This window comes from Galleria mellonella, unplaced genomic scaffold (genome assembly GCF_026898425.1).
Source record: "Galleria mellonella isolate WM207_F2 unplaced genomic scaffold, CSIRO_AGI_GalMel_v1 utg159, whole genome shotgun sequence".
NCBI lineage: Eukaryota > Metazoa > Arthropoda > Insecta > Lepidoptera > Pyralidae > Galleria > Galleria mellonella.
Window position 1 is genome coordinate 1,772,049 of NW_026442004.1, and position 26,905 is coordinate 1,798,953.

At 30.9% G+C, this 26,905-nt stretch overlaps 5 protein-coding genes across 6 annotated transcripts in view; 3 read left to right on the forward strand and 2 right to left on the reverse strand.

Annotated features, from left to right (window-relative positions):
* Positions 1 to 3,933, forward strand: part of LOC113519063 (homeotic protein proboscipedia) — a 68,917-nt gene extending 64,984 nt beyond the window's left edge. The window contains exons 3-4 of the mRNA XM_052892612.1: positions 2,087 to 2,229; positions 2,527 to 3,933. Of these exons, the coding sequence (XP_052748572.1) occupies positions 2,087 to 2,229; positions 2,527 to 3,927 (1,544 nt within the window). The 3' untranslated portion in view covers positions 3,928 to 3,933. The remainder of the gene's footprint in view (positions 1 to 2,086; positions 2,230 to 2,526) is intronic.
* A 2,727-nt stretch (positions 3,934 to 6,660) lies between these two features.
* On the reverse strand, positions 6,661 to 9,800 carry LOC113518803 (prefoldin subunit 5). Its single transcript, XM_026903798.3, has 3 exons — positions 9,560 to 9,800; positions 9,074 to 9,283; positions 6,661 to 7,550 (listed from the first exon to the last, which is right to left on the reverse strand). The coding sequence occupies exons 1-3, from the start codon at positions 9,659 to 9,661 to the stop codon at positions 7,359 to 7,361; spliced, it is 504 nt and encodes a 167-aa protein (XP_026759599.1). The 5' UTR covers positions 9,662 to 9,800; the 3' UTR covers positions 6,661 to 7,358.
* Positions 9,801 to 10,376: 576 nt separating this feature from the next.
* LOC113518844 (glutaredoxin 3) lies at positions 10,377 to 13,006 on the forward strand. The gene is made up of 4 exons (XM_026903851.3): positions 10,377 to 10,655; positions 11,617 to 11,785; positions 12,228 to 12,493; positions 12,760 to 13,006. Exons 1-4 carry the CDS (start codon positions 10,606 to 10,608, stop codon positions 12,935 to 12,937), a joined length of 663 nt encoding a protein of 220 aa, XP_026759652.1. The 5' UTR covers positions 10,377 to 10,605; the 3' UTR covers positions 12,938 to 13,006.
* Positions 13,007 to 15,001: 1,995 nt separating this feature from the next.
* Positions 15,002 to 19,620, forward strand: LOC113518846 (golgin-45). Its single transcript, XM_026903857.3, has 6 exons — positions 15,002 to 15,328; positions 15,414 to 15,928; positions 16,612 to 16,749; positions 17,107 to 17,168; positions 17,692 to 18,076; positions 18,846 to 19,620. Exons 1-6 carry the CDS (start codon positions 15,298 to 15,300, stop codon positions 18,987 to 18,989), a joined length of 1,275 nt encoding a protein of 424 aa, XP_026759658.2. The 5' UTR covers positions 15,002 to 15,297; the 3' UTR covers positions 18,990 to 19,620.
* Positions 19,621 to 20,851: 1,231 nt separating this feature from the next.
* Positions 20,852 to 25,492, reverse strand: LOC113518841 (protein CREG1). Of its 2 annotated transcripts, none has more exons than XM_026903846.2 (6): positions 25,376 to 25,492; positions 24,321 to 24,545; positions 23,166 to 23,320; positions 22,545 to 22,664; positions 22,097 to 22,178; positions 20,852 to 21,240 (listed from the first exon to the last, which is right to left on the reverse strand). In XM_026903846.2, exons 2-6 carry the CDS (start codon positions 24,532 to 24,534, stop codon positions 21,077 to 21,079), a joined length of 735 nt encoding a protein of 244 aa, XP_026759647.2. In that variant the 5' UTR covers positions 24,535 to 24,545; positions 25,376 to 25,492; the 3' UTR covers positions 20,852 to 21,076. The 2 variants fall into 2 exon arrangements, with proteins under 2 accessions (XP_026759647.2, XP_052748574.1); XM_052892614.1 differs by having other exon boundaries at positions 25,243 to 25,379.
* Between the last annotated feature and the right edge of the window lie 1,413 nt (positions 25,493 to 26,905).

Sequence of the window (26,905 nt, forward strand, 5' to 3'; positions counted from 1 at the left end):
CAATTTAGTATGCATATGGGATAAAATGTATAAAATAAATAACGCAGATAACAAAGTCGAATAATTCAATCAAACAACGGAGCCTAGTGATAATATCAAATTATGTGTGGACAAGTCGACTCTTGACTTAAACCATGTAAGTGACCCCTAATCCACTGTAAATCTTCGGTCGAATGTACCCACCCTTGTAGCCCGAATTGTCCGCAGAGGGTTACACAAGTCGACATAAGTAACTTCACAATCATTTATTACCAGCGTATTTGCTTCATGAGAAATTTTAACTGAAAATTTTGTATCGTCTCTAATGGAATTTCGAGTAGACACGTCTATTTTATTTCCGTGATGTCTTAGTTCTTTGGATGTCAGAAGAATTTTTATTACAAAATGTATTTATAAATGTTTGTTATCGCCAAGTCCTACCTACCTTGAGAATTCAGAAAACTAAAGGGACCTATACCAATTTCAGGATCCTGTATTTTGGTTACCGACTTAATGAATACACCAGACAGTACAGGTACATAGGTATAATTATTAAAACACACACAACTGAACTCTAAGTATATCAAAACTAAAATTATTCCTAACAAAACAGTAGCGCTTATACCTACCCTGCAGTGTTAAGTTGTTCGGTGTTCGCTGTTCAGTAGAGTGAAATGTATAACATCGTGATAATGTGAACATTATACGCGGCACCTCTCCAGCCCGCATAATCGTGCCTATTATCTAGAGCAAAAACTTACCAACTTGCATCTTTTGGTTACATCCCTCTGTGTACAGCCATGTACACAACTCGTAGTGATTCAGTATTAAACCAATCTACAGAAAATACAAGAAAAGCAATTCACTAATTATTTTGTAGAGTTGATACAAACATGATATTTATTTTATAGAACTACCTTTGCGTTTTTTTTAAGTAATCTTAAAATGGCCTTAAAATTTAAGTCCTTTTTATGAAAAGTAATTTTAAAAATTAAATAAAACTATAATACAAAATTAAAATTTAACTACCATTAAAATTATCCAATAAATACCTTAAAAATGTACCTTATTATTGCTAGATTTTTATCAATAACTAGATGACCCGGTGAAAATCGTACCTAATGCCTACAACGCCATCTATTAAAAGTAATCCAGAGTAGCGATTCCCATTCAAAATTACCCTTTTTTGATAAATAATTTTGGTTTTTTCATTTTTATAAATAATATCTTTACTTTTGTTGTCGACTGTACTCACGATTCATAATAATTCTAGTAGCTGACCAAGGGCTATCGAGTTTCGGGTCCAGTACACTGATAATTTAGTAACGTTATTCAAGTACGTAACGTATGCAAGTTAGTTAAATTAATTACAGTTGCATAGAACTTAACAGAAATTTAACATGAGTCACATATTAAGTTAATGTAATAGGTGCTTTTGGAACCAGATATATTATATTATAATGATGAATACGATACGAATGCATCAGATAGGGCAATTTTAAGTTTGATTTTGTAGGCAGGTCGAGGCCAGCAGCGCGTAACCGAGGGCAGCGCTCCGTTTGATTGACAGCTGCCCTTGTCCAATAGCGAAAGCGAGAGCTGACGAGCAACGTCAATCAAGCGCCACTGCCGCCAACCCCACCATACAAATATTATTCAATGCGCTGAATATAGTCTTTATTGTTTAAGTATTAAGAATTATTAGAAATGCACCCGATGACATTGCGGACGCGCACGACCGAAACGACACGCGAACGCTATCGCCCCATTATTCGCCACCCTTTTGTAATTTGAATTTCGAATTCCAATTCGTATTTTGTGGTAAAATAAAAAGAGCACCGTTTCGACACAATGGCGTCAAGGGCGGTACTCTGACATGCGATCAAGTTATTACATTAAAGGAAAGCGCGCCCGCGAACCGCCTCGCAACCCTGTTATTGAAAGCTTCTAGGTATAGCATTCTATAAAATTAATTATATGTTACTCTAGCCTTTACATTATACCACGCGATTTAAAGAGTAGATTATGGTTTAGAACTTTATTACTGATGTCAAACAGAACATAACATAGGAACGATGCAATAAATTGCATTTTGTATTATTTTCAGAAAATGGTCTACCACGACGGCTGCGGACAGCTTATACAAATACACAACTATTGGAACTCGAAAAGGAATTCCACTTCAATAAATACCTTTGCCGACCTAGAAGAATCGAGATCGCTGCATCACTAGACCTCACCGAAAGACAGGTAGGTGCTGAATAATATCTTTCATGGAAACCCTTTTATACCTTACCGCATAGAATATTTCATATTTACCAAATTAAAATATTTTAAAATTAAATTCATATACATATATGTTACTATAACATCTCAGTCTGATATAGGCAACTTTCCATTAGATGCATTATCAGCATTTTGCCATTGCCGGTTGTATGTAAAAGAAAAAAATACTTATTACCACCACTTAATAATAGGTATTTACAAAATGCAGTGATACAATATGACATACAAGTAAATATTAACAATATAATTATATTGTTCTAGGTGAAAGTCTGGTTCCAAAATAGACGAATGAAACACAAGAGACAAACATTGAGCAAAAGCGAAGATGGGGATGACAAAGACTCCACTACATCTGAAGGAGGCAAGAGTTCAAAGACGGGACTGGACAAATTTCTGGATGATGACGGTCCATTATCTGGCAAGAAGAGCTGTCAGGGCTGTGAACTGCCGCCGGGCGCATTATGTTCGCCAGCCGAAGACTTGCCCGAACTAGCGTCACGAACACGTAACAATAATACGCCCAGCGCTACAAATAACAATAGTTTCGCCAGTGATGGCGCTTCTAGTGTCGCGTCCTCTTCATCTCTAGATAAATTAGCCGAGGACGACTCAAGAGACGCACATCCACCCTCTTCTACAGTTCCCGCAGCTACTCGGAACTTAGCAAAACGAATTAAACAAGAATCAAGAAAACGATCGCCTTCTTTAGATGCTACATGCAAAGTTTCACCTTCTGCATCTAAAGACGGCCTCGGGTCCATAACAGGTTTGCCAGATGGAACCAAATTTTCCTCTGTCAACTTAACGCCTTCGTCGACACCGGGGACTCCGTCAAGCATCCATCAGAGTCCACTCGGTCATTACCCTCGACCGTCGCCTCCGAATGCGCCTCCTGGTCCTCCTCATCCACAGGCTGTACCTAACGCAATGCCCCCTTATGTTATAAGAGGCAACGCGCCTCCTAGCCAATTTATTCCTCATCCAGATTTCCGAATGGATTCCAAACAGTTTATTGGAAAATTATCACAATATCCACAAGGTAGCAGGAATTATGAGAACTATAGTTCAGGATTACAAGGCACTGAACAACATACTTATGTACGAAACCAACAGCATGGGAGACAACAAGAAGGTTCTCCTGCAAGACTTGCTAATGGTATTGGACCTAGGCAGACTTATCCACATGAAATGTATCAAAACTATGGGTATCCGACCTATGCTAAGGACCAAGTGGGGTATGGACATCCAGGTTACGATCAGTCCCAAGGATACGGTGAACACATGGGATACTCAAATAGTCACTACGGTTACCATTATCACGACGGTCAACATGACCACTCACACAGCTACTATGGCAATGAAAGTCAAAAGAACTCACATGGAACTGAATACGCTAAGAACGCGTATTATGATGCAAGTGGTTACAGTGCTCAACAAGGTACAACGGCGTCTGGATATGGGGCAGGTGCTACACAAGGCGGAGCAACCGGTGAGGCTTATGGCGGCAGCGCGGGAGAATGCGGCGATGGTTACGGTTCATTCCAACAATTTTATGAAGCAACCCACGCCGCCCCCGCCGGCGACAACTCCAACTCCTCTTCAGACTTCCACTTCCTCAGCAATTTGGCTAATGACTTCGCACCTGAATATTACACCATTTGAGATAAGGACTTTGCCGAACAGGCAAGTGATCTGTTCGTGTAATAATGCAAATGTGTAAGTGGATATTGTGGTGTTGAATTAAGATTGACTCTTCGCCAAAAATGATGACATGTATAAGTTTGGTAATGAACATTGTACCAATATAGGTACTTAATTATTATATTAAATTATGGTATAATGTAATTAATTGTAAATAGATAGTTATCTAGTTCTTATATTTAATTACAAATATTTTTACTAATACGTACACGAGTTAATATATAGGTGCTGATGTCAGTCAATATTAGAGTGAAATATTAAATGATCTACAAAAACTATAGCATCAGAACATTCTAAGACATCCTGTAATTAAATAGTGACATTATGATAAAAATTTAAAATGAGTGACAGTTTTATCTATACATCTGCTGAACTCCTAACCTTCCTAAGTATACGCGAACAAATTGTTAATATTATTAAACCAACACATATTCTGAATAAAATAAAATATTTATTTAAATATTATACTTCGTTTTTGAGTTTCAATTTTTAAACGTTATTAACGTAAAAAGATTAGCTACCTAATTAATAACATTTATTCAATTACATTCGAATTTAAATCACAACATTGAAATAAAATTCTGAAACAAGCTCAACAGTAAATCGCTAATGTTTCTATTTTTTCTATTTTTTATACTTTCACATTAATAAAAAAAAAGTTGTATTAACTTATTGCCTATTTACCGCTAGAGTGTATAGTTTTATGAAAATATATATATATATATATATATATATATATATATATATATATATATATATATATATATATATATATATATATATATATATATATATATATATAAACAATGCCATTCTTTACCTTCTTAAATTTCAGCTCGACTGATGTACTTATCTTTATCAGATATACATATAAGGTTCAAATTGCAAAATTGTATGAAACTGCTTACAGTCTGAAAACAATTTTACAGTAAATAAAAAAATAAGTAATGTATAATTTTTAAAGCTGATATCAATGTAAATTCCTTATTAATGTTAAAAGTTTACCTTTACCCAGACACCTTTTCACGTGTTCATGGTAAGAGATATTCGATTAAAACTAAAACCTTGATTTATGACACTTATTTAGAAATTGTTTACAAACTTAAGGAATAGTCGTTGCCTTATTTAGTTAATATTGTTTTGTGATTATAAGAAATATTGTAGATATATATTAATATAGTTTATAATAAGTCATTATATTGTAGATATCAACGCTATCATTTCAGCCTATTAAAAAAATAAATCATTTTGGTGTCACAAGTTTAATTCTTTTTCATTTATTAATCCATCTGATAATAATAAATGTAGATCTTGAATTTTTGGATATACCAAACTGTATTCCATCAGGCCTTATACAAGATCTACATGGGTACCCTTATTTCTTATATAAAACAGCTATTTCAGTTTAAAAGTTACGGATAAAATATGGCTGTAAATAATTGGAAGACACACCACAATAATAACAAATGGCAATGCATAAGGGGTAACAATATAAACAAAATATAATTTATCTGATACACACTTTGATCCACAAATTTGTTCCACAAAAAAAAGTGACTTCAATTGTGGCAAAACCAATAATTTTCATTTAGAATTAATCACCAGTGAGGGATGATAGGTGACGATAAAAGCAGGTCAGTTAGCCCATTGTGATGAATTGCACTAGAATTAACCACGATGGTTTCCAGGGGGAACCACGTGGAGGTCGATCTGATGGGGTATATTGCTAGCAATTGGGCAGTTAGACCCCATTACTAACAATCCCTTTCCCCCCAATAAAATATTTAGGCATATCCTTTCCAATAAAAAAAAATCCAAAACTGTTTACAACCGACGAAGTTATGAGGTACCAAAATAAAAATAAATACAACCGTATTGAGAATTCTTCTTAAAGTCTGTTGGAAACACAACTACCTTGCCAAAAAAGAATTATTTAGCAAGCATCACTCGAAATAATTTAAGAATTCTAACGAAATCCCGTATATCCAAATTTTTCCCGTAAAACCAAACACACATACATAGGTAGGTACATGAAACCTGTCTGTCACCATTATTCTTTTTTAGGCAGTCGTGTAAAAAGTAACACCTTTCATGTCTATAAATAACGGTAACATCTTTCAATCAGGTGAGACGTCAGTTTATACAAAAGTTTTCTGCTTGGATACCTTTTTCCTACTTGTTTCTCCCATGAAACGTATTATATTTGCATGGTTATGTTGGATTTTAAAGGGATATGGCAATAAAAATACAAGCTACGGAACACGTCACTATCTCTTTAATGGTAATGCATGAAGGGTATTATGGGTATCACAATATATCCTGTAATGTCTGTGGTACTGTTTACGTTTGTCTATAGGTGACAGTTATCATTGTGTTGTAAAAAAAAAAAAAAAAAGATGAGCCGTCAGTTTATTTGCAATTTTAAATTATATAAAAATGAAATAAAAAATATCCCTTCCAATCAATGTTAATCTGTTCAGTATTTATTACATAAAAAAAAGTAACAAATATCCATCCATCCACACATTGTTACATACTTTTGCATGTAATAGGATTGTATCATTGTACTACTATCACTATCATAATTTTGAAGAATGTCCCTTTTTGAATGAAATAAAAAATGGTTATCAGTATACCTGATGGAATAATTTCTGTTAAGAATATTTTTTGGGAGTGGTAATAAGAATCATAAAATAGTGTTAATTAATTTATTAACCAAACTAATGTTAAAGTACAATTAATTGTGTTGTTCAAAATCTGAGTTGAGAAGCTTAGACATATTTTAAAATTACTTTTAATTTTAAAATGTGATATATTTTATAATTTGATTTCACTGATATAACAGAATTTCATTAATTTAAAATACATTAAAATTATAACTTTAACTCTTTCCACTCCAATGTCGAGTGTCACTCGACATTGGTTATGTTTCACCAGCTCCACTGTCGAGTAACACTCGACATAGTGTAATACTTCTTTTTGTAGACAATTTTAAAAAAGGTAGGACTTTTTTTAAAATACTATACCAAAAAGGATTATAAAGATTAGAATTAAGAATTATAATATAGTATCCTGTAATTACTCCTAAAATAAAGTTTATCATATAAGAAAAAAACAATTTTATTTTCAAAATACGAAAAAAACCCTAATAGTTAAAAAACACAATTTTAGTGTGGAGCTGGTGAAATAAACAGAAAAAAAGGCTTGGAGTGGAAAGGGTTAAAGTAATTTTTATAATAATATAAATTGACCTTCACTTCCAATGGTGTTTGGCCTATACTGTGTGTACTAAATTATTGAAATTCTACTATACACAGACACAATTATTCATATGAAATTATATAGTTCAGTAACCAGCAAGCACAATGATTAATAAACAGGGGAATCTAGTGTTATGACCTGGTAGCCTTCAGTGCTTGTCCCTGTCCTTGAGCTTGTGCTTGTGCCTGTAACTTCATCTCCATCATCATACAGATCGCTTCTCTGGCTTTAGATTTTTCTATACCCATCATTTGAATTTTCTCCATTTGTTCTGTTACAAACTGAACCTTTCTTTTAAAATAATCTCTAGCACCATCTATATCCTGAAACAAGGATGAAGAATAATGTTTACTATGATACTCTTAAACTTTACACTTTCTCTTTATCTATTTATACATATATGCAAAGTTTCAAATAAGTATCTTAATAGATTTTTTTTTGTGAATTATCTACCTTCCAAAAAAAATTAACATAATATCGTTTGGTATATTTTTATAATTTTTGAAATCTATAATTGGCTAATGATGTAAATATAATATTATTTAATTACTTTAGATATAAGCTGTTGATTCTAGATGTAGTACTAAAATAAATAAAGAAAATTATATATATATATATATATATATATATATATATATATATATATATATATATATATATATATATATATATATATATATATATATATATATATATATATATATATTAATTAAAACTGTATAGTATAAAAAACAACTTTTATAAAAAAATTACAATGATTAAATCAATAATGGTAAAATAAATTATCAGTTTGTTTTAAAACAAGAGGACAATAATTATTGTTCTATAAGTTATGAAGGTAAGATGTAAGTACTATATCAGACATGAAACAAACACCTAAATCCTGGTAATTGGCAATACATAAAAGTTGATAAATATTTTACTGAACTAGGTGTAATTTTGTTGACATTTCATTGGTTAGTTGCTTCGAATTATTTTATTTTATTCTGATACCATTAGTACATGTGTAATTGCCAACATTTGAATATTGACTACTATTATTGATATTGATTATATGATTATTAATAAAAGTTCTACAACCTTTACCCAAGTATTCACAGTTTAGGTGCCATACAGTCTATAATAGGTTCCAAGCAGCAAACTATTAATTAGCCTGAAGACCTCATTTAGAGGTGAAACATGTATTGTAACATGTGCATAAACTGGGTTAGAGATTAATGACTAATTTGGAAAATCATAGAACAACTTCAAATATTGGCAGCCATACACATACAAATAGTAGTAGAATTAAACAAGGTAATTCTAATTAACTAACCAGTAAGACTTAATATGCATATTACGATATACTCCATGGCAATGATGATGTTGTTCATAGCTACAATCAGAAGTCATTCACTTAGCATCAGGTATGCCATCAGATTGGTTAGTATTCATAACAAGTTTTTTTATGCAAATTAAAATGGCAAACAAGCTGACGGCCCACCTGATAGAAAGTGGTAACCATCACCTATAGACATAAGCAGTATATGGACATAACAGAGGATACTGTTTCACATTTCCATTCCTGAGGACTAAGGTGTTATTCCTCTGTAAACTGCCATATCCCACCCTTCAAACCGAAACACAGCCATGCAAAGAAAACTGCTTTACAGTAGAAACACAAATGGAACAGATACCTCTGTTGGGTACCCCCACACAAACGACTTTTGTACAGTCTCACTGTGGTATATAGAAAAATATAGAGACAACAGTAACCATTTTTCTAATAAAATAAAATGTTGTAATGGAAATATCGTAGCTAAAATCTACATACACACAAAATATGAAACCTTGTAAAAATACTCACTTTTTGTGCATAATATCCAGTACCAATGTCTATAATAACGTTTTCAGAATCTGCTATAGTTCCAGGTACATACATGGACTCTGTCAATGGAACTAAAATGGTTTTACCCTTCGTCTCTGGTGTCAGTTTGTCTACACTTTCTCCAGACTCCACAAATTTACCTTGAGCCATCTTTAAAGTTTGCAGAGAATCTTGGAAGACATTTAGCTCCTAAAATTCAATAATAATATTAATTAGATTATATTAGATAGAGACAAAGTATAATCTGAAATAAAACAAGGAAAAATATAAGCAGTACAAATGGTTTTTTGAATTACATTTTTAAAATAATAGAAAACTAAGAAAAAATATTCTTTTTGAATTAGTCACATTTGATTTACATGTTTTTTCTTAGATAATGATCTCACGATGATAGAAGTGTAAATAAAAACGCGTACGTATTAATATTAGGTAAAATAAATTATAGCGTCAATAATTCACACTCACTTGATCCAATTGCTGTTTCAATTGAGCCAACTGCGGCAGATTTAACTTAGATAAATCGATCTGTTGCATACCAGGAGCTGGGGCAGAGGATATAGTAGCCATTTTATGCAATAATTTATTTTTCAGATCAAATAATAAATAATTTATTTGACTTAATCTTCAAACATTATAACAAAGTAAATCAAATTCAATATATTACAATAGATAACCTAACCACAATCCTCATGACAAAATCCAATGTCATAATTATTGTCAGTCAAAAAAAATTGTCAAATCAAATATAATGAGTCCGTCAACGAGCACTTTTAGTTAAAAAACAGCATCGTTTGCAATTAAGTGACAAAAGAGAGAATTAATTCACAATAGTAATCTTTAATTATAATGAATATAATCTTTAAATTAATAATAATTTTTAATAGGTTTAAATAAATATTCTTAGTAATTTTAGTTCATATTGGTCCTTAAATAATTCTGTAATTTCAATTTTTTTTCATTTCTGTATATTATCAAATTGAAATCTTAATTTTAGAAATACATACATACATATATGTCACGCCTGTCTCCCATTAGGGTAGGCAGAATCAATGGAACGCCAAATGCTTCGATTCAAACAAATCTCTTTCGCTTCTTCCACATTCATCAATCTTAGGAATAAATTTAGAAAATGGTGTCCCAGAATTGACCCCCATAACTGTGACTATTATTTTTCTTTTTCACATTTGATCATTCTCGTATTCTCGTAATATAGGTAGTCGTAATAAAATTTATCTGTGGCTCTGTGCTGTAACCACAGAGTAAATATTGCAATGATATAATAGCACATAGATAGGTAGTTTTCTGACTGTTCTAGACTACACTTCTTAAATATTGATGTTTCTTTAATTATCTTCCTATGTGTATTATATTACTTTTATTTTATGAAATAGAATTTGATAATGTGATCTAATTTAATCATTAGAATTAAACGTAACTATTTTTTATTATCACCAAGAAAAATAAAGTGTAGGTATATACTTTTGTATTACATTGGAAGTATAACCTGAAAAATGTCGGTCTCTACTGTAGAGTCAGTTGAAAAGTTCGTGAATTTTATAAAGTAAGTACCTACATAACCCTAATTCTAAATATTTTGGTAACCAAGACTTTTAATACATTATATGCTCTTGAGATTTTATTATAAGTTCTTCCTATTCCGTAGTTTTCTCTCACATTTTTTATTATAATATTTACAAGATAAACTGACAAAATAGATTTCTCAAATCAGGTTGACTAACATTTTTTTTTTAAATAAATAACCAGATAGATTAAATTTAATACTTATTTATTTATTTATAATTTTATTAGAAGATTGGATATTTAATTTATAGTATTTCAATTAATTACAGTAAACAAATAATCCTTATATTTAAATGTACGTGATACGCCACACCTGTAACATATATTTTAACATTAGAGCCAATCTTTAATAGGTAATCTTTGCTATTGGGTCAAGTGAACTCATTATCTGATATTGAATGTTTATAAATAACTAGTTATAAATTAGATTACAAACCTCATAACAGATTAGCTTTAATTGTATCTTCATTAATATTTATAACATAATGTGTCTATCACCCTCTGTTAGACATTTTTTTTGTTGTTTTATATTTTGTTATATATATAATAAATAAAAATTATTTTTATTCAAATAAACTTAATTACAAGCATTTTTGAAGAGTCATTGTCCCATTTCTTAAGGGTACCCACAGACTATTATTAATAACAAAATTGCAAACAATCTGATAATCCATTTGATAGAAAATGATAACTGTCACTGCTGTTTTTTAATTAAAATCAAGTGTTTTTGTTTTTTCACCGATGAAATATTTTCATTTTTTTTTATCTAAAAATATGTGGTAAATATATTAATAAAAATATAATTTTTCTATTGATTATTTAATATTTTGGTACAATAATTATGTGCTAAAATTATCATAGTTAAAACAAACATAAAATACCTATTCCTTGATTTCATTGAAACCATTATAATTAAATAAAAAAAAAACTAATAATTTTAGGTCACCAACATTAACTGTAGTGCATTTTGCTGCTGACTGGGCAGATCAATGTGGTCAAGTAACCGAAGTGCTTAGAGAACTATTGAAGATTCCAGAAATACAAGCTAGCAAAACTCAGTTTGCCATTTGTGATGCTGAAAACCTCTCTGAAATCTCATTGCAGTATAAGGTAATAATTTCCATAAATTTAGTTTTACAGTCCATAAGTAAGTGTAATATTATTTATTTGCCAAAATAAATTACTTTCATTAATCAATTTATTTCATTCTACCTGGTATGTTATGAACACTAGTAACCTGAGATTAATTTTGAATTACAACATATTTACATTTCATACAATATGACATTACTAATCTCACCTAGGGTTAACAGGATTGACTATGATTTATTACAATTATTTCTAAACAATAGCTTAATATAATAACAAATTTGAATCATGTCTTGTAAACAAAGCAAAGAATAAATTACAAATTTTTACATACTAACATAAAGTATAAACATGCAATAATATCTTCATGTGACATCAGTAATAATCTTTCTGATCAATATATTAGGAATTTCAAACATAATATTTAAATAATTTATAATTACTAAAAAATATATTATTCCAGGTTGATTCTGTCCCAACAGTAATATTATTTAAGAATGGAGAACAAGTAGATAGAGTGGATGGTGCAGATGCTGCACAGATCACTGCCAAGGTGAAAACACATAGTTTAGGGAAAGCAGCACCTGTAAATGCAGCTCCTCAAAAGTTGGAAGACAGATTAAAGGCTCTTATAAACAGACATAATGTCATGGTGTTCATGAAGGGGAGCAGAGATGCACCTCGTTGTGGATTTAGCAGGACACTAATTCAAATTCTAAATGGAACTGGGTATGAATTATTATTAAAAAATAATAATATAAACATTTAGTTTTCGTGGTCATGTATCTAAAAGGCTATAATTATTATTAATACTCTTTAGAAGATCAATCAAAAATTTATCCTGTATTGAAATCAATGCTAGTTTTGACTTGATTTTTATAATTCTTTTTTTATGGAAATTGTTTATCCCATGTTGGTCCATATAAATTTGATCAAGAATGAAATTTATTTTTAGAAATAATAGATGCCTATTACAATAATATTATTGATTTCAGAGTGTCTTATGATACATTTGATATATTGACGGATGAAGAAGTACGTCAGGGACTGAAAGAGTATTCAGATTGGCCCACATATCCTCAACTCTATGTGAAAGGAGAGTTGATTGGGGGTTTAGATATAATAAAGGAATTACAAACTAATGGAGAATTAGATGCTACACTCAAGGCTTAATTTATAAATTCATTTCCACTGATACATTATCATTTATTTATTGTAATAAATTGTTTTGGGCATTTTAAATTAATCTATTTATTTCAGTCATTATTATATATTTTATTTTAAAGATATACTAGAGGGTACATGAAATGTGCAACATGTAAATCCCTGGCCCTAGGCTACTATTTTAGATCTATATCACTGAATACAAAGTTATCTTGAAGAAGGACCACTAACAATAATTTGCTGGTTTAGTAATGTATACCTGTCTACCTATCAATAGCGATGGCTAGCTATACCAATACCCAGCTATATGGCTGCTATGCAAAGAATAGCCCCGACCAGGTTATATGTTGTCAACAGACAGCTATTTTTTTTATGAATGACGAAGTAGTGGCCCCGCCTGCGCTAACGGTATCCGCTGGCGGGGCACTAGTGAGAGATGATAAGTAAAACGAAAAGGCAGGTCATTTAGCCAATCTTGATTAATATACCATGAAATTAGCACGTTGGTCGACCATGAGACCACGTCGAAATCGAACTGACAGGTTTGTATTACTAACAGTCCCTTCCCCCCGACTATTATTGATTAAAGCCATTCTCGATCGCCCGACACCTGACAACTTAGCGACGACTACTAACCATCAACTGGCAAAAACTACGTTTATCCGACAGCTACGGTAGTTACCGTGGCTATCGGCTACCGATAAACATCCAAATCGATAGCGTATGCTAGCCGATAACTTATTGATTGAATAACTACCCGGCTACATTGTGTCGGGTTCGATCCTCACCACAATAATAAATAGGTTGATTACTAACCTATATATGCGATTTTGTTTTTTTTTATTTATTTATTTTTTCTAGCAAAGAACATTATACAATATATTATAGTCATTACTATTGGTATATTTATTAATAAAATATATCTTGAATTTAATAGCAATGCCATCGATCGATATTATCAAAATTTATTTTATTAACAAGTATTATAATAAAGCAACCCGGGATGCTAAATTTGCAGTTACGAGTACTAAAGCGTCATAGGGACCTGTTGGATCGTGAAAATTAGGACCTAAAAGAAAAAAAGTTTATACAAAGTACATACATTTTAGTGTGGGAGAACGAGTAAAATTTTCAAAAAAATAAAAAAAAAAACAGTCACATGTGGTAATACTCCAGTATTACCCAATAGATATTTATAGTGTATACGCGCAATGCCTTTAATAACCGGTTAAATAGCCACCTATTTGGCTATTCAATTATTGTACGAAAGTCACTGTATAATCAACTCAAGAATGTTGCATAAAGCTACATCAACATTAGATCAAGGATAGATCCTCAATGCAGTAAACTAAAAATCATATAAGTTAAATTATTTTTTTATTGAATGAACTACTACTATGTAGTCATTATTATATAATTTAAATATATTTATTAGTAAATAAATCACTTAATTTTGTCCATAGTGGTGCCACCTATGGAATTAATTAAGAAGCTTTACTGTATTGTCCATAATCGAACAGATCAATTCAAAGTTTAAACTCACATATCATAGATGTTACTTATCCTTTAAACGGAACACCTTCGACACCCTGTTCAATTAATGTGGAGTAGGCAATGGATCAAATTAGAGAGATCTGAGAGTGAAACGCTAATTTTCTTACGTACTATCTGGAGGCCAGTTGCAGATTGAATGAGCTTAAACTTTGAGTTTATCCATTCAGTTATAGTCAATATAACAAAGCTTCTTAATTCATTCCATAGGTAGTACTACTATAGACAAAATTAAGAGATTGTTTTACTAATAAATATACTTAACATAATAATGACTACAAAGTAGTTCATTCAATAAAAAGATCGTCTAACTTATATGTTACTGCGTTGAACAGCGACATTTACGTTATTGGGTTGATTATAAAGTGACTTTCGTACAATAATTGAATAGCCAAATATCTGGCCGGTGTAATAACAACGCAAATAGCTGCATAATTAAGTTATTAAAATTTCGGCTAATTCATAACTAATGTGGTTAGATTAATTTACTTTGACCTATGATAGTAACAGTTGACGGCTGCCGTTGACAGTAGTGTGACACAAAATAACAGTCAATATTTCAATTCCAGACAATTTATCATATTACAGGCAGTATGGTCTCCGACCTTAGCCTCTGCCACAACAGAACAAACGTTCTAAAAACAAAAACAGTCAATATTTTTTTCGCTCGCAGTTTGCTTATCTATCTATATAATTAATTTCTATTTCGTACTACTTTCTAATGAACATTATTAAATATTAATTATTTTAAAATTGTAACCTAAAATCAGTTTAATTGATGAGAATAAGTGGTAACTTAAACTGATAAGTATTTTAACATGGAGAACATAACATCTACTTTTTATCCAAGTAAGTAATCTTGAATTTAGTAATTGTTTTTATTATCTTTGAATTCTCTTCTGCATTTGTTTCAACACAACGTTTATATCTTCAGAAATAATGAGCAAACCAAGAACTGCTGGAGATGGAATGGAATCTGATGAAGGTACAATAGAAACAGTTCAGAAAAATGTTACAAATGCGATATTTCCAACTAAAGGGTCGACAAGTAAATGTAAGGAACCACTTATTCGCCTTATCGAGGTGTATCCTACTAATATAATTAAAACTGAAAAGAAGAAGACCCATTTACATTCTAAAAGTCCTAAGTTTGTACCATATGAACCTTACACAGCAGCTATTAAACCAATCAAACCTCAGTCTGCATCAAAAGGATCAAAGAAATCTAGGAACAATATGGATCTCAATACATTAATTTCTCAGATGTCACAAATGAACACAGATTTAAATGAATTTAAACCACGACCAAAACTGTTGTCTAGTAGTGACAAAAGTATATCATCAGATACAGAGAAACAAATCCTAGAGAAAGATGAAAGACAACAAAAGATACATGAATTATTATTGGAAAATGAGTCTTTGAAAGAGCAGTTGAAGCAGCAAGCACAGGTGTGATCTAGTTGCAATATAATAGATAAGGGTCACATTGTATCAATTTAACATTAATTAATATTATCATAAATGTCATAGCTTTTCTGTTAAAGTAAAAATATTAGATTGGGTCTGAGGGAATTCTTAGTAATGAAAATTATAAGCCTTATTATTTATAAAGTACTCTGCTAAGACAACTTCAATATAGTCCTTTTGAAAATCAACATGGCAAAATTCTGATGAATTCATCCTCAATTAGTCTAGTCAGGATAGTATTCTGTTTTCATCTATTCAAAAAACTAGTCAGTTAATTACTTCCCCTGAATCAGCAAGAATAGAACCTGTGAGATTGGTAGCAACCTGTGAGAGTAAAAGGAATAATGCATTAGATTACATGATCAACTAACAATCTATAACTTTATATCATATTTTTTATTATCAGTAATTAATTTTGTATAAATATATAGAAATTATTTCCTTGTTTAGTTCAATTGTGTCCTTTATTTCTGATGGTAGTAATTCTCAATAAGATTAAAAAGAATTGTCTTCATGATTATAAGAAATATGCATGCCTTTAAATCTGAAGTGTATTGCTTAAAAAGTTTGTAGATTGTAGTGAAGTTATTTTAAAACAACTTTTATATATTAAAGCAAACTCTATTTGAAATAAACAACACAATATAAATGTTATGCTTTTTCAGGTCAATAAGGAATTGAAAACTATGTTAGTAGCATCAATGGGAGAAGATTTAGAGACCCAAGTACAATCACTTAATGAAGACAAAAAACACTTAGCAAATGCTTTGCTAAACTCTGCACAACATCTTTCTACCCATCAGGTATTAAAGGGATATTATGTGACATAATCTATGATATAAAATATACTATATAATTCTGTGTCAGTTTATTTCACTTATTTACTTATTAAATACCTTATCACCATATTTCAACTAGACAGTCTTCTAAATCGTGCCTACTTCTCTACCCCATAGAATATCTAACTTAAAAATTAAAAGGACTAACAGTTTAGCCATAACAATAGACTGACATATTGACATGTAACTTATATTATTTGTAAAAGGTAATATTCATTCTATACTATACAATAATGATATGTCATTAGATGCCTGCATTAATGGAAATGTCTAGAAGTTCTATGTTTATTTTGTAAAATAATCCAATGTTTTCTTTGTTAGGAACAAACAGAATGGTTGGCAGGACAGTGTGAAGTATGGAGAAGTAAATTTCTAGCCAGCAGGTACCTATTTTAGCATATTCAGCATGTCTAATAATATAGTATGTCTAGTAATATATATGTATATATTTTATATGTAGGTATAATATTTTATATATAAAGTATATATGAATATAATAACTTAATATTTAGTTGTGTAATTTTTTAATGAATAATGAAATATCACAGCCACGCCATTTTATTCTTTGAACATTTAAACTATTTATTTTTATTATTAAAGCTATTACATTTGTTTTACATTATGGTTTATAAATATATATATTTACTTAAATAGGCCTATATAGATAAATTATTTTCTCTTTAACTACACTGTGTTGGCTGGAAGAGATCTCTTTCAGAAATAAGTCCTCCCTTGCTAACAAGTTGTTAAACTAATCATCGCATATATTGTTTAAGTGCAATAAAGAATATATATAGATTTGTCCATAATAACCCATTATTAATTTAGTTACCTGTTATATTTGCAATTTTAAAATAACTCTTAAAACAGGTAATAAAGATTTAATTATTAATTAATTTCTTCCAGTCTTATGGTGGAAGAATTAGCACAATGCAAAAAATTGCTCACTGAGAAGACTGACAATCTACAACAAGCAATAAGGCAACTGTTGGATGAAAGGTGCCGATCAAGAGACATGATGTTGTGTACATACAAAAATTTGTACAGTCTACATGAAAAGTGGCTTGAAAATGTCACCATTTCTGAGTACATGAGCAATAGCAGAGCTTACAACCGTCCCATTGGTAACTTGAATTTCAATGCTACAACTCCACATTCTACTAATATAATAGATTTGGCCTCAGTTAACTTGAAACTGTCAGAAAATATTAGTAGTACAGTTGAGAAACAAGATATCAGTCATTTAGATAAGTTACCCTCGGCTACTGATGGAGAAAAGCATGCTGAAAATGTAAGTTTATAAAGTGCTATTTATAACGTTTATAATCATAATACTACCATTATACACTCCTATATATTATTTCAACATTGGAAGCGAACACTATGTATGTTACTTTATTCCTTTAGTCACTCCTTATCATATCTTGAGGATATTTTATCATGAGAAGATTATATAAACAAAATATATTAAAATTGACAAGTTTACCTATTTGACTATGTTCCATGGAAAATTGTGAATTCTTAAGGGCATTATAAATCATTATTTATGGCTATAGAATATATTCTTATTATCGCCTTAACTCAAAAGGGGCATTAAACATTATCCCAAATGATTCAATCAATTGAAATAAAAGCTATGATAGAAAGGTTATTCTTAGTGTCATTATATCATTGAACAACATACATATTTATACATTCATACTATCAATATTTTATATGTGATTCAATCTACTTTCCCATTCTAATTGTTGAATCCTAATGAAAAGCAACAGTTTGTCCACTGCTGTTTAAGAAAATAAAGGATTCAAAAATAAAAAATAAATGTATTGGTTTTGTAAATAAGTAAATTTTTTTGATAATTACAAAATACATACCACCTTTATGATTGACAATGGCTGAGAAGTGCATATTTCTCTATGGTACACCTATAAGTGATAACTATAATAATCTGCAACATATATGAGCAGGCACCCAATTAACTTTCCTAATTTGGAAGTTAATGTCTTATACATAATTCAATTAATTGTATATGTGTTTAAATTAAAACTTATTGCTTTTAGGTTATGGCTATGCCTTTAGAAGTTAGAAAGGTGAATGAGGTACCAGTAAATGCACTGGTCCATTTAGCATACAGCAACAGTGGGAACACAGTACGGCCGGTTGCATCATGCATACATTGCAATGGAAAGGTTCAACTTCTATAAATATTGCATTGGTATAAATTTCATTATTATCAATTAGAATCATAAAATTTTGCTAATATAATAAAATTGTAAATAATATCTGTACATTGGAGATATTTAAGAAAAAAAGTATAAGGAGTCTAATAATTCTCTTATGACAATTATAATCAACCGAATATCGATTTTTAAAATATTGTGATTCATATTTTATGATCGAGTTATACGATTGATTATAAGTTATACAATTTAATAAATCTTCATGTATATATTATTAATCCCTTTATATTATATTATTAATAATCTTTAGCTACAAAATGCCCTTCATTTGGAAATAAATTATTATTTCTACTAATGACAATGAAAATCAGTGTTAACAAAAACTGTTATGCAGTTATTCAAAATAAAACAGAAATTCATTTAACGTATTAAGAGGAATTTAATTGCCGTACCTGCAGATATTCAGTTATAAGCCATTTTGCGATTTTCTATAAAACCAATATAAAAATTTTGCACTATAAAAAGAAAAAAGCGTCAAACGTTGCAATATTAATATAGATCCACACCCGATATCTTTGGTCCACATACATGTTGACTTATTTTTGTCATCACTAGGGATTACAGCCAGTAATCCACATTTATTCCAAAAATACAATTATCATATTTTAACGTTGTGTTACACAAAAAAACCTATTTCAATTATGACATGACCAGTTATTTTGATTTAAAAACTAAATTATTAAACTGATTTTGATAAAATTTCTATGGAACCAATCTAAGTATATCCTTTTAGATAAAAAATCCACATCTGTATATAATTGACGGAGTTATGAGGTAACAAACATAAAATATACAACCGAATCGAGAACCTCCTTTCGAAGTCGGTTGAAAATAGATTAATAGTTTATGATTTTTTATGAAAATAAATAAATTTATCTCTATAAAAAATTTATGATCTAAATCATAAGATTTAAGTACTTTTTCTTCCAGCTAAAACCTTAGAAATATTAATAATCCTGCCTATTTATAACAATGTATTAGTAAAGTAATTCTATTACTAGAATGTAATAATATACACTTCTGAAATAAAAATCATAAAATATAAATGTAATGCTAGTTAGTTGATTATTTTGAATTATTTTGTTGAATTTCACTATCATTAGTACATATGCGTGCGACTGCCAATACTTGAAGACTAAACAAAATAATTCTAATCAAGTAACTAATAAGGAAGAGAAAGACCGAGGAATAACTACATGGGACAGATAAAAGAAACACTAGGTGTCATGTCGTATAGGGAGGTCAAGGATATCCTGGGATAGAGCTGGCTTGAAGAAGATGCATGAATTAGTTACACTGACAAGAAAAAACTCTTAATTAAAAAGCGAGAACTAACGATATGAACTTCCGCAAAATAACACCTAGAACAGTAAAATAAATGTAATGCTTTTTTTTTATTGTGTTGCGACATTTTATTGTGTAACTTGCACATAATAATATTGTAAATATTAGGCAGTATATCTAAAGGCATGTCGACACAGTAAGTTACTAACTAAACGATCCCCATGGTCATCATACGACAAAATTTACGCACTTATGGTACGTTATTGTCGCGTGATCTACAAAGATTATTTCGTTATTTGTTTGAGTCGATAATTGGGGACTTAAAATTATCTATAATGTTTTGCAATTTTCTCTACAATTCTTGCAATATTATAAATGTACCTGGTGCTATATTATAATTTATGCTGTATAGGTATTTAGTACTAGTTTTATTAATGTATCATGCAACTGCCAATGTATTTCGCATTTCTTATTTAAAAACGTTTGTTATATATTTAACTTTATTGTTTTGTTATATGGAGTTGGGAATATAAAATTAAGTATTATATACTTTTATATCTTTTATTCTATATCATGCATATATTATCTTTCAACTGTAATAATAATTTAATTTAAATACTCCAAAAAAACTATTATAAAAACATATTACTTGTAAATATGTATTTGCGTTCTTATTTGTTTGTACTTATATCCTACAACAAAAAGTAATTACCTAAGTTTATCACACATTCTCAATGAGTCTCGATATACTACTAATCTTATTACAATTAAGAGTCGGTTTTCCTATACAATTCATTGTATCTTTGAATCATTTCAGTGCCTGTGTAGTTATAAGCCAGATAATCCTTTACAGGGATGTATTTAGCTCCTCCAAACCAGTCGATCATTGCAATCTGAGCGATCTTCAACTTTGCGATGAACCAATTATGATCTGCAAAAATAAAACATGATTTTATTGTTGCTGTCTAGTGACAGATTATAAATATTATGTGTTACCAATCCTTTTCATTCCTGGGAAGTGACAGGCGGCTAGTGGAACAAAGTACAGTAAACAAGAGAAGAAAAATTAGAAGTGAAATCTTATATCGAACCACATAGTCAGTGTAGGATATGTATGATCTATATTTATACATATATATCGATTATTATTATATATATATATGTATCGGTGGAAGAGAAAGATTTGTTAGTAATGGTACCATTGTCATTAATTCGTCACAATGAGCTAATTGACCTGCTTTTATTCTCCCTGCGGTCGTCCCTAGCTAATTTGTAGTGACTTCATCCTAACAAACGGCTTGTGATTGGTATCTCACCAGTGTATACCGATAGCGCGGACTGGATTACCATTTAATCGTCACGCATTAAAAAACTAAGTATATCAGTTTAAAACTATTACCACGCTTACTAGTCAACTTAATATAGACATAAGTATAAATTATCTAAAAGGGTTTTATATTAATTTTTCCTTTTCATTGTCCTGTTAGTTGACTTTTACGACTGCTTAGTCAGGAGTGATGACACATTATATTTTCCGTGTAATATCAGCCACATGCAGACATACATAATAAACAAATAAATACCTATTACTATTATTATATTATAACAGCTACATTATAATGATATATTGTGCTGCGTTTGCATTATAAGAAAATTATGAAAGAGATCAAGTTACTTATAGGTCTCCTCCTTAAATGTTGGATTGGTTCAATTATTAATTTTAAATATTAATACCTATCAAAACATATATATTAGTAGGTATAGTAAAATTTTAAATTTATACTAACCTACTGGGAAGTTTGCCATTGCTGGGTGTCTCTCGAATAAGGCTGCCTTTGAGAAAATGTATTCAGGAGTGCCCTCTCTTACCTGTAATATTAGAAAATTTAGTTAAACTAAATTTAATTCAATTTTGTATCAGAGAAACGGGATATCTAAGTTTCGGTGCGGACAAAACCACAGAATTTGATTGTAGTTATATTTTATATTAATAATTTTAAGACACGCTTTTAAATTACTAGTTTTCAATCAAGACTTCGTCCACATGACACAAATATGTTGAATGCTTGACTGAGCTTGTGTCCTCTCCATCCCAAATGTTAATATATATGCGTATGCTAAATTTCATCATGATTGGTTAAGCCATTGAGGCATCAAAACGTAACAAACTTACAAGTATTATCAATTCATATACAAAACATCTGCACTATCTTCTAATTGCTTTTAAATATTTACCTTCTTCATTTTCCCAGTGAGTATAAGCCTGGTGCAGCGGGGATCTTCAGCATCAATTTTCTCTTTAATGCAATAGTCCGTTTGCTCGAGGGACACGAGAACAGTGGCACGGCTGTTTCTCTAACAAATAGAAATCATCAATTAATAACGATATTGTTTATTATTTCAGTGAGTAGTAGCTAATATTTATCTAAGTATTAAAATATTATAACTATTTTTAATATTAGCAGACAAATTTGTATACGAATTCCTGGTATGTACCTATCTATTACGAAGGATTTTTTATGCTTATATTTTTGTGTTAACCTCATTTTACCCCATATTATCAAGTATCTATATTAAAAAAAATGTAAAATTCCTTATATAGAGCATATTTAATAACCAATCAATGGCTTTTTATTTAATAAAGCACAAAATTAACAAATCATAGGAAAAAAAGGTGTTTATTATTGGTAGCTATTATTGTAGGCACATTGATATTTGTCTTATTTTTAAATAACTATTTCGATAAAAAGATACCTAAGTAAGCCAAGAAAAAAGAATATGTGGCAATCAATTATACCGAATCAGCGATACAAAAAAAAATATATACCTAAGATAACACCAGTGGAATGTACTCACAGACAAATCTCTCGCAGTGAAATCCAAAGGTGACATGTAGAAATATGGTACACCCGTAGAGTTAGCAAGCGAGCCGTCCACGATCGATTTGATATTTGAAAATGGGAAACCTTGAATGGCCGGTAATGTGGATATAGTAGCTATTGATGCCCAATCTGAAAAACGATAAAATTTAAAAAACCAGTTATTTGAAATAGTCTCGACTATTTGGTACCAACTGCTTATCATCACCAGAGAGATATTTTAGAGTTTATCTCTATTCTATTCACTTTGTACCGTCAAGCAATTATGCTTGTGACAGTGAAAGTACTGGGTACAGTATATACCTTCATTATCAGGGGTGGCAACATATTATGAAGGGATTGTTAGTAATGGAGTCTAACAGCCCTATTGCTAGCAATAAACTATTTAAGTCAACCTCTACGGGTTTCCCCCTGGAAACCATTGTGCTTAATTCTTATCGAATTCATCAGGATGGGCCAACTGACCTGTTTTCATTGTCACCTATCATCGCTCCCTGGTGCCCCACCACCGTATATCGATAACACAGGCGGGTTACATCCCATATTCACCCATTTAAAAAAACATTGGGCGCCACAGTGTTTTTTTATACAATTTAGAATGGCAAACAAGCTGACGGCCCACCTGATGGAAAATGGTAATCGTCGCTTATAGACATAAGCAGTACCATGGATATAACAGAGTATACTGTTTCGCCCATGATACCCCCCATGCGTTGCCATTCCTGAGAACTCAGGTGTTATTCCTCTATACCCAGTAAATTCACGTCATATCCCACCCTTCCCAGCTGCTTCATGGTTGAAACACGCATGGGACAGAGGTATTCAAACAACTGACTTTTGTACAAAGTTTCCCTCTGTTCTTTGATGTCCTTGGTGCTATTCATGTCTGATGGCGATGGTTTGGTTACCACTTTCTACCAGATGAGCCTTTACCTTATTGTTTAAATTAAAATAGTAAAATTAATTAGCATTAGAATTATTTATCTATGTAATCTAATCTAAGGAAATAAACATAATTACGTTGGTACATTAATTGTCTTAATACACTGTTTAATGGAACCGAAAAGATTCATTTGTACACAAGTTATAGTCGAACGGTTATTGCGTGTACATTTAATTATTAGCTACTAACCAGTATTATGAAGCACGTATCTCGCCATTGGAATCAGTTTGGTATGGTCTGGTGGATCGACTATGTTATAATTTGGTCGACGGGTCGAAACCTCATTCGCTGCGTCACGGTAGTTTCTGTATTCATTTCGACTTTCGTCGAAATCTGGACTCCATTTACCTTCTATATGTAGACTCAGCAGACACAAAACAAATATCGTCAATATTGCCTTCATTCTGAATATACCTGCATCGCAGATAAGTACATCACTTTTTTGTTCAATAAATTGTTTTTTAAAAAAGTCGATTGTAGCGCTAGTACAAGGGCTACAGTTAACTTTTTTTAAAACTACCCAGCGTGGTGTAGAATGCGCGGTGTTATTCCCACTAGCTTTGAGATTTTTCTGATCACACAATTAAGTACTGTCGAAATATAATTTTCATATTTTAATAATCTTTATTTCTAAAACTGACCACAATTTTGAAATAAAAATGGTTTTAATCCAACACTGGAGTAAGGCATTACGACTGAGGAAAAATTTTATTAAAATCAGCTTATAGAGCTTAACATACCTACACATAAAATAATAAAGTCGAATAATAACAATAAATTCCTACTTAATTTTTTGAAGTCGATTAAAAATTTAAGTACCTGCACTGCCTACTTTAAAAAACATTTTTATATGTATATTAATTATTTTTATTAATTATAATTTATTTTTATATGTATATTCTATTCTATAATTAAATGGAACTTCAATAAAGTATTTATGTTGTTACATTTATTTTTTGTTTGTGAAAGATATATTTATCTATCTTACCTTTAATTATTTAATACCTAGGCAACAATTTACATTTTGAAAACAATGATAATCCTTGTTATTAAAAAATTAACTAGTAAAATTAACAGAAAAACAAAAAAATCGCGTCAAGACAGTACATACCTCGAATGTTTGCCAAATAGATACACTGAACAATATTTATTTATAAACAGATATGAACAAATTCAAAATATTTATTTCCTAGCGCGTCACGTCCGCCACAAGACTAGTGCCAAACAAGAATGACCGTACTTGCCTACATAAGAAATGTGTTTATAAAGCAGATGATAGGAAAGTCCGGAGGGAAACAATAAACGTCTATGTTGTCTTTATTAGCTAATGATAACATCGCAGGCATCTCGATTGCTCGGAAAACAGCAAGTATATTCGCTAATCTCGAATGTTATAAGTAATTTTCTATCAATAACCACTCATGGCAAACTTCACTACGTGACTAGTACTTTTCCAGAATAAAGGAATTTGAATCTTAACTATATTAGTAGTAAGGATTTAATTGTAATGTTACATTGCTTACAATCTTTGATAATTCATGTTCATAGGTGACAGAAATTGTAAATAGATATACCTATCTCAAGCCATGATTTGTAAATAGGACAAGTGTAAAGTTGAATGTCAAGGATATGAAACCGAATTAATTCGAACTACGTAAGTACTTTAAATTAAGTAATTACGACAGGGACTTCTGCGCTCTTAGTATATTAGATCCAAGAAGTAATTCTTTTTATTTACTATATTATTAGTAGGTATATACTAATTATTTACTTATTACAAAGATAAGTTTCCTATACTATACATACTACACAATCAAATTCTGCATAAAGGATTCGTTGTGCTAGGCATAAACATGTAACACTTTTTGGTGGCATTCACAAGAAACGAAGGGTCAGGTCTCATGCCGAAACTCCGTATCAGCAGGATCTATTGCCATCTTTATTCGTATAAGTAACGCTACACTTGTCATTGTCAGAATCCTTTATTAATAAATATCTAGGCAGATAACAGAGGTAGGTAGATTATAAAGCTACCTGAATAATTCGGGGAACATTGATTGGCATAAGTACAACAAATAAAACATAAATGCACTCTTTGTCGTTAATATCTACTCCATTCATAATTCTATGTTATATATCCATATCCATATATTCATAATTATTCATAATTCCATTATTAACAATCTCATTTCCCCAAGATTGTTAATAATGGAATTAGCGGCCCCATATCTAGCAATATATCCACCTACGATTTACATTCTTCTGGAAACCTAGGATTTTTTTAAAACGTAACACAATTGGATTAAATTTTTCATTATGTGTCAATAGGCCTAATTACGGCCTAACATCATTCCTCGGGTTGAGGATTGTTAGTAACGGGGACGATAATCCCCACTGCTAGTCCTCCACGCGGTTCCCCCTAGAAACCATCGTGATTATATATTGTCAAATTCGTCACAATGGACCAACTTACCTGACTTCATCATCACCTATTATACCTCATTGGTGCCCCGCCAGTGTATACCGATAGCGCGGGAGGGGTTACCATTTCATTATCATTCATTAAAAAAAAAATCATTCCTAACCAATACTCCGCCAGTGTAAACCAAGAGCATAGGCGGGAAAAGGAGAATTATTTCTGATATTGTCAAACTTATTATTATAGATAAGAATTGGCTTATTACCTATACTCACAAATATGTATATAGTGTCGAGACTGTACCGTGATAAATACATCACGTATGCACGATAAAAAACAATGTAATGATTGACCT

Excerpts from the sequence above, each read along its gene's own strand:
- LOC113518803 (XM_026903798.3), bottom strand. The coding sequence starts at position 9,661 with ATGGCTACTATATCCTCTGCCCCAGCTCCTGGTATGCAACAGATCGAT. Across the intron at positions 9,284-9,559 it reads TGAAACAGCAATTGGATCAA|GAGCTAAATGTCTTCCAAGA; the intron begins GTGAGTGTGAAT and ends ATTGAATTTTAG. Across the intron at positions 7,551-9,073 it reads CTGGATATTATGCACAAAAA|GATATAGATGGTGCTAGAGA; the intron begins GTGAGTATTTTT and ends TCCTTGTTTCAG.
- LOC113518844 (XM_026903851.3), top strand. The coding sequence starts at position 10,606 with ATGTCGGTCTCTACTGTAGAGTCAGTTGAAAAGTTCGTGAATTTTATA. Across the intron at positions 11,786-12,227 it reads AAATCTCATTGCAGTATAAG|GTTGATTCTGTCCCAACAGT; the intron begins GTAATAATTTCC and ends ATATTATTCCAG. Across the intron at positions 12,494-12,759 it reads CAAATTCTAAATGGAACTGG|AGTGTCTTATGATACATTTG; the intron begins GTATGAATTATT and ends TATTGATTTCAG.
- LOC113518846 (XM_026903857.3), top strand. The coding sequence starts at position 15,298 with ATGGAGAACATAACATCTACTTTTTATCCAA. Across the intron at positions 15,329-15,413 it reads AACATCTACTTTTTATCCAA|AAATAATGAGCAAACCAAGA; the intron begins GTAAGTAATCTT and ends TTATATCTTCAG. Across the intron at positions 17,169-17,691 it reads AGTAAATTTCTAGCCAGCAG|TCTTATGGTGGAAGAATTAG; the intron begins GTACCTATTTTA and ends AATTTCTTCCAG.
- LOC113518841 (XM_026903846.2), bottom strand. The coding sequence starts at position 24,534 with ATGAAGGCAATATTGACGATATTTGTTTTGTGTCTGCTGAGTCTACAT. Across the intron at positions 23,321-24,320 it reads ATACGTGCTTCATAATACTG|ATTGGGCATCAATAGCTACT; the intron begins GTTAGTAGCTAA and ends ATCGTTTTTCAG. Across the intron at positions 22,179-22,544 it reads TCACTGGGAAAATGAAGAAG|GTAAGAGAGGGCACTCCTGA; the intron begins GTAAATATTTAA and ends CTAATATTACAG.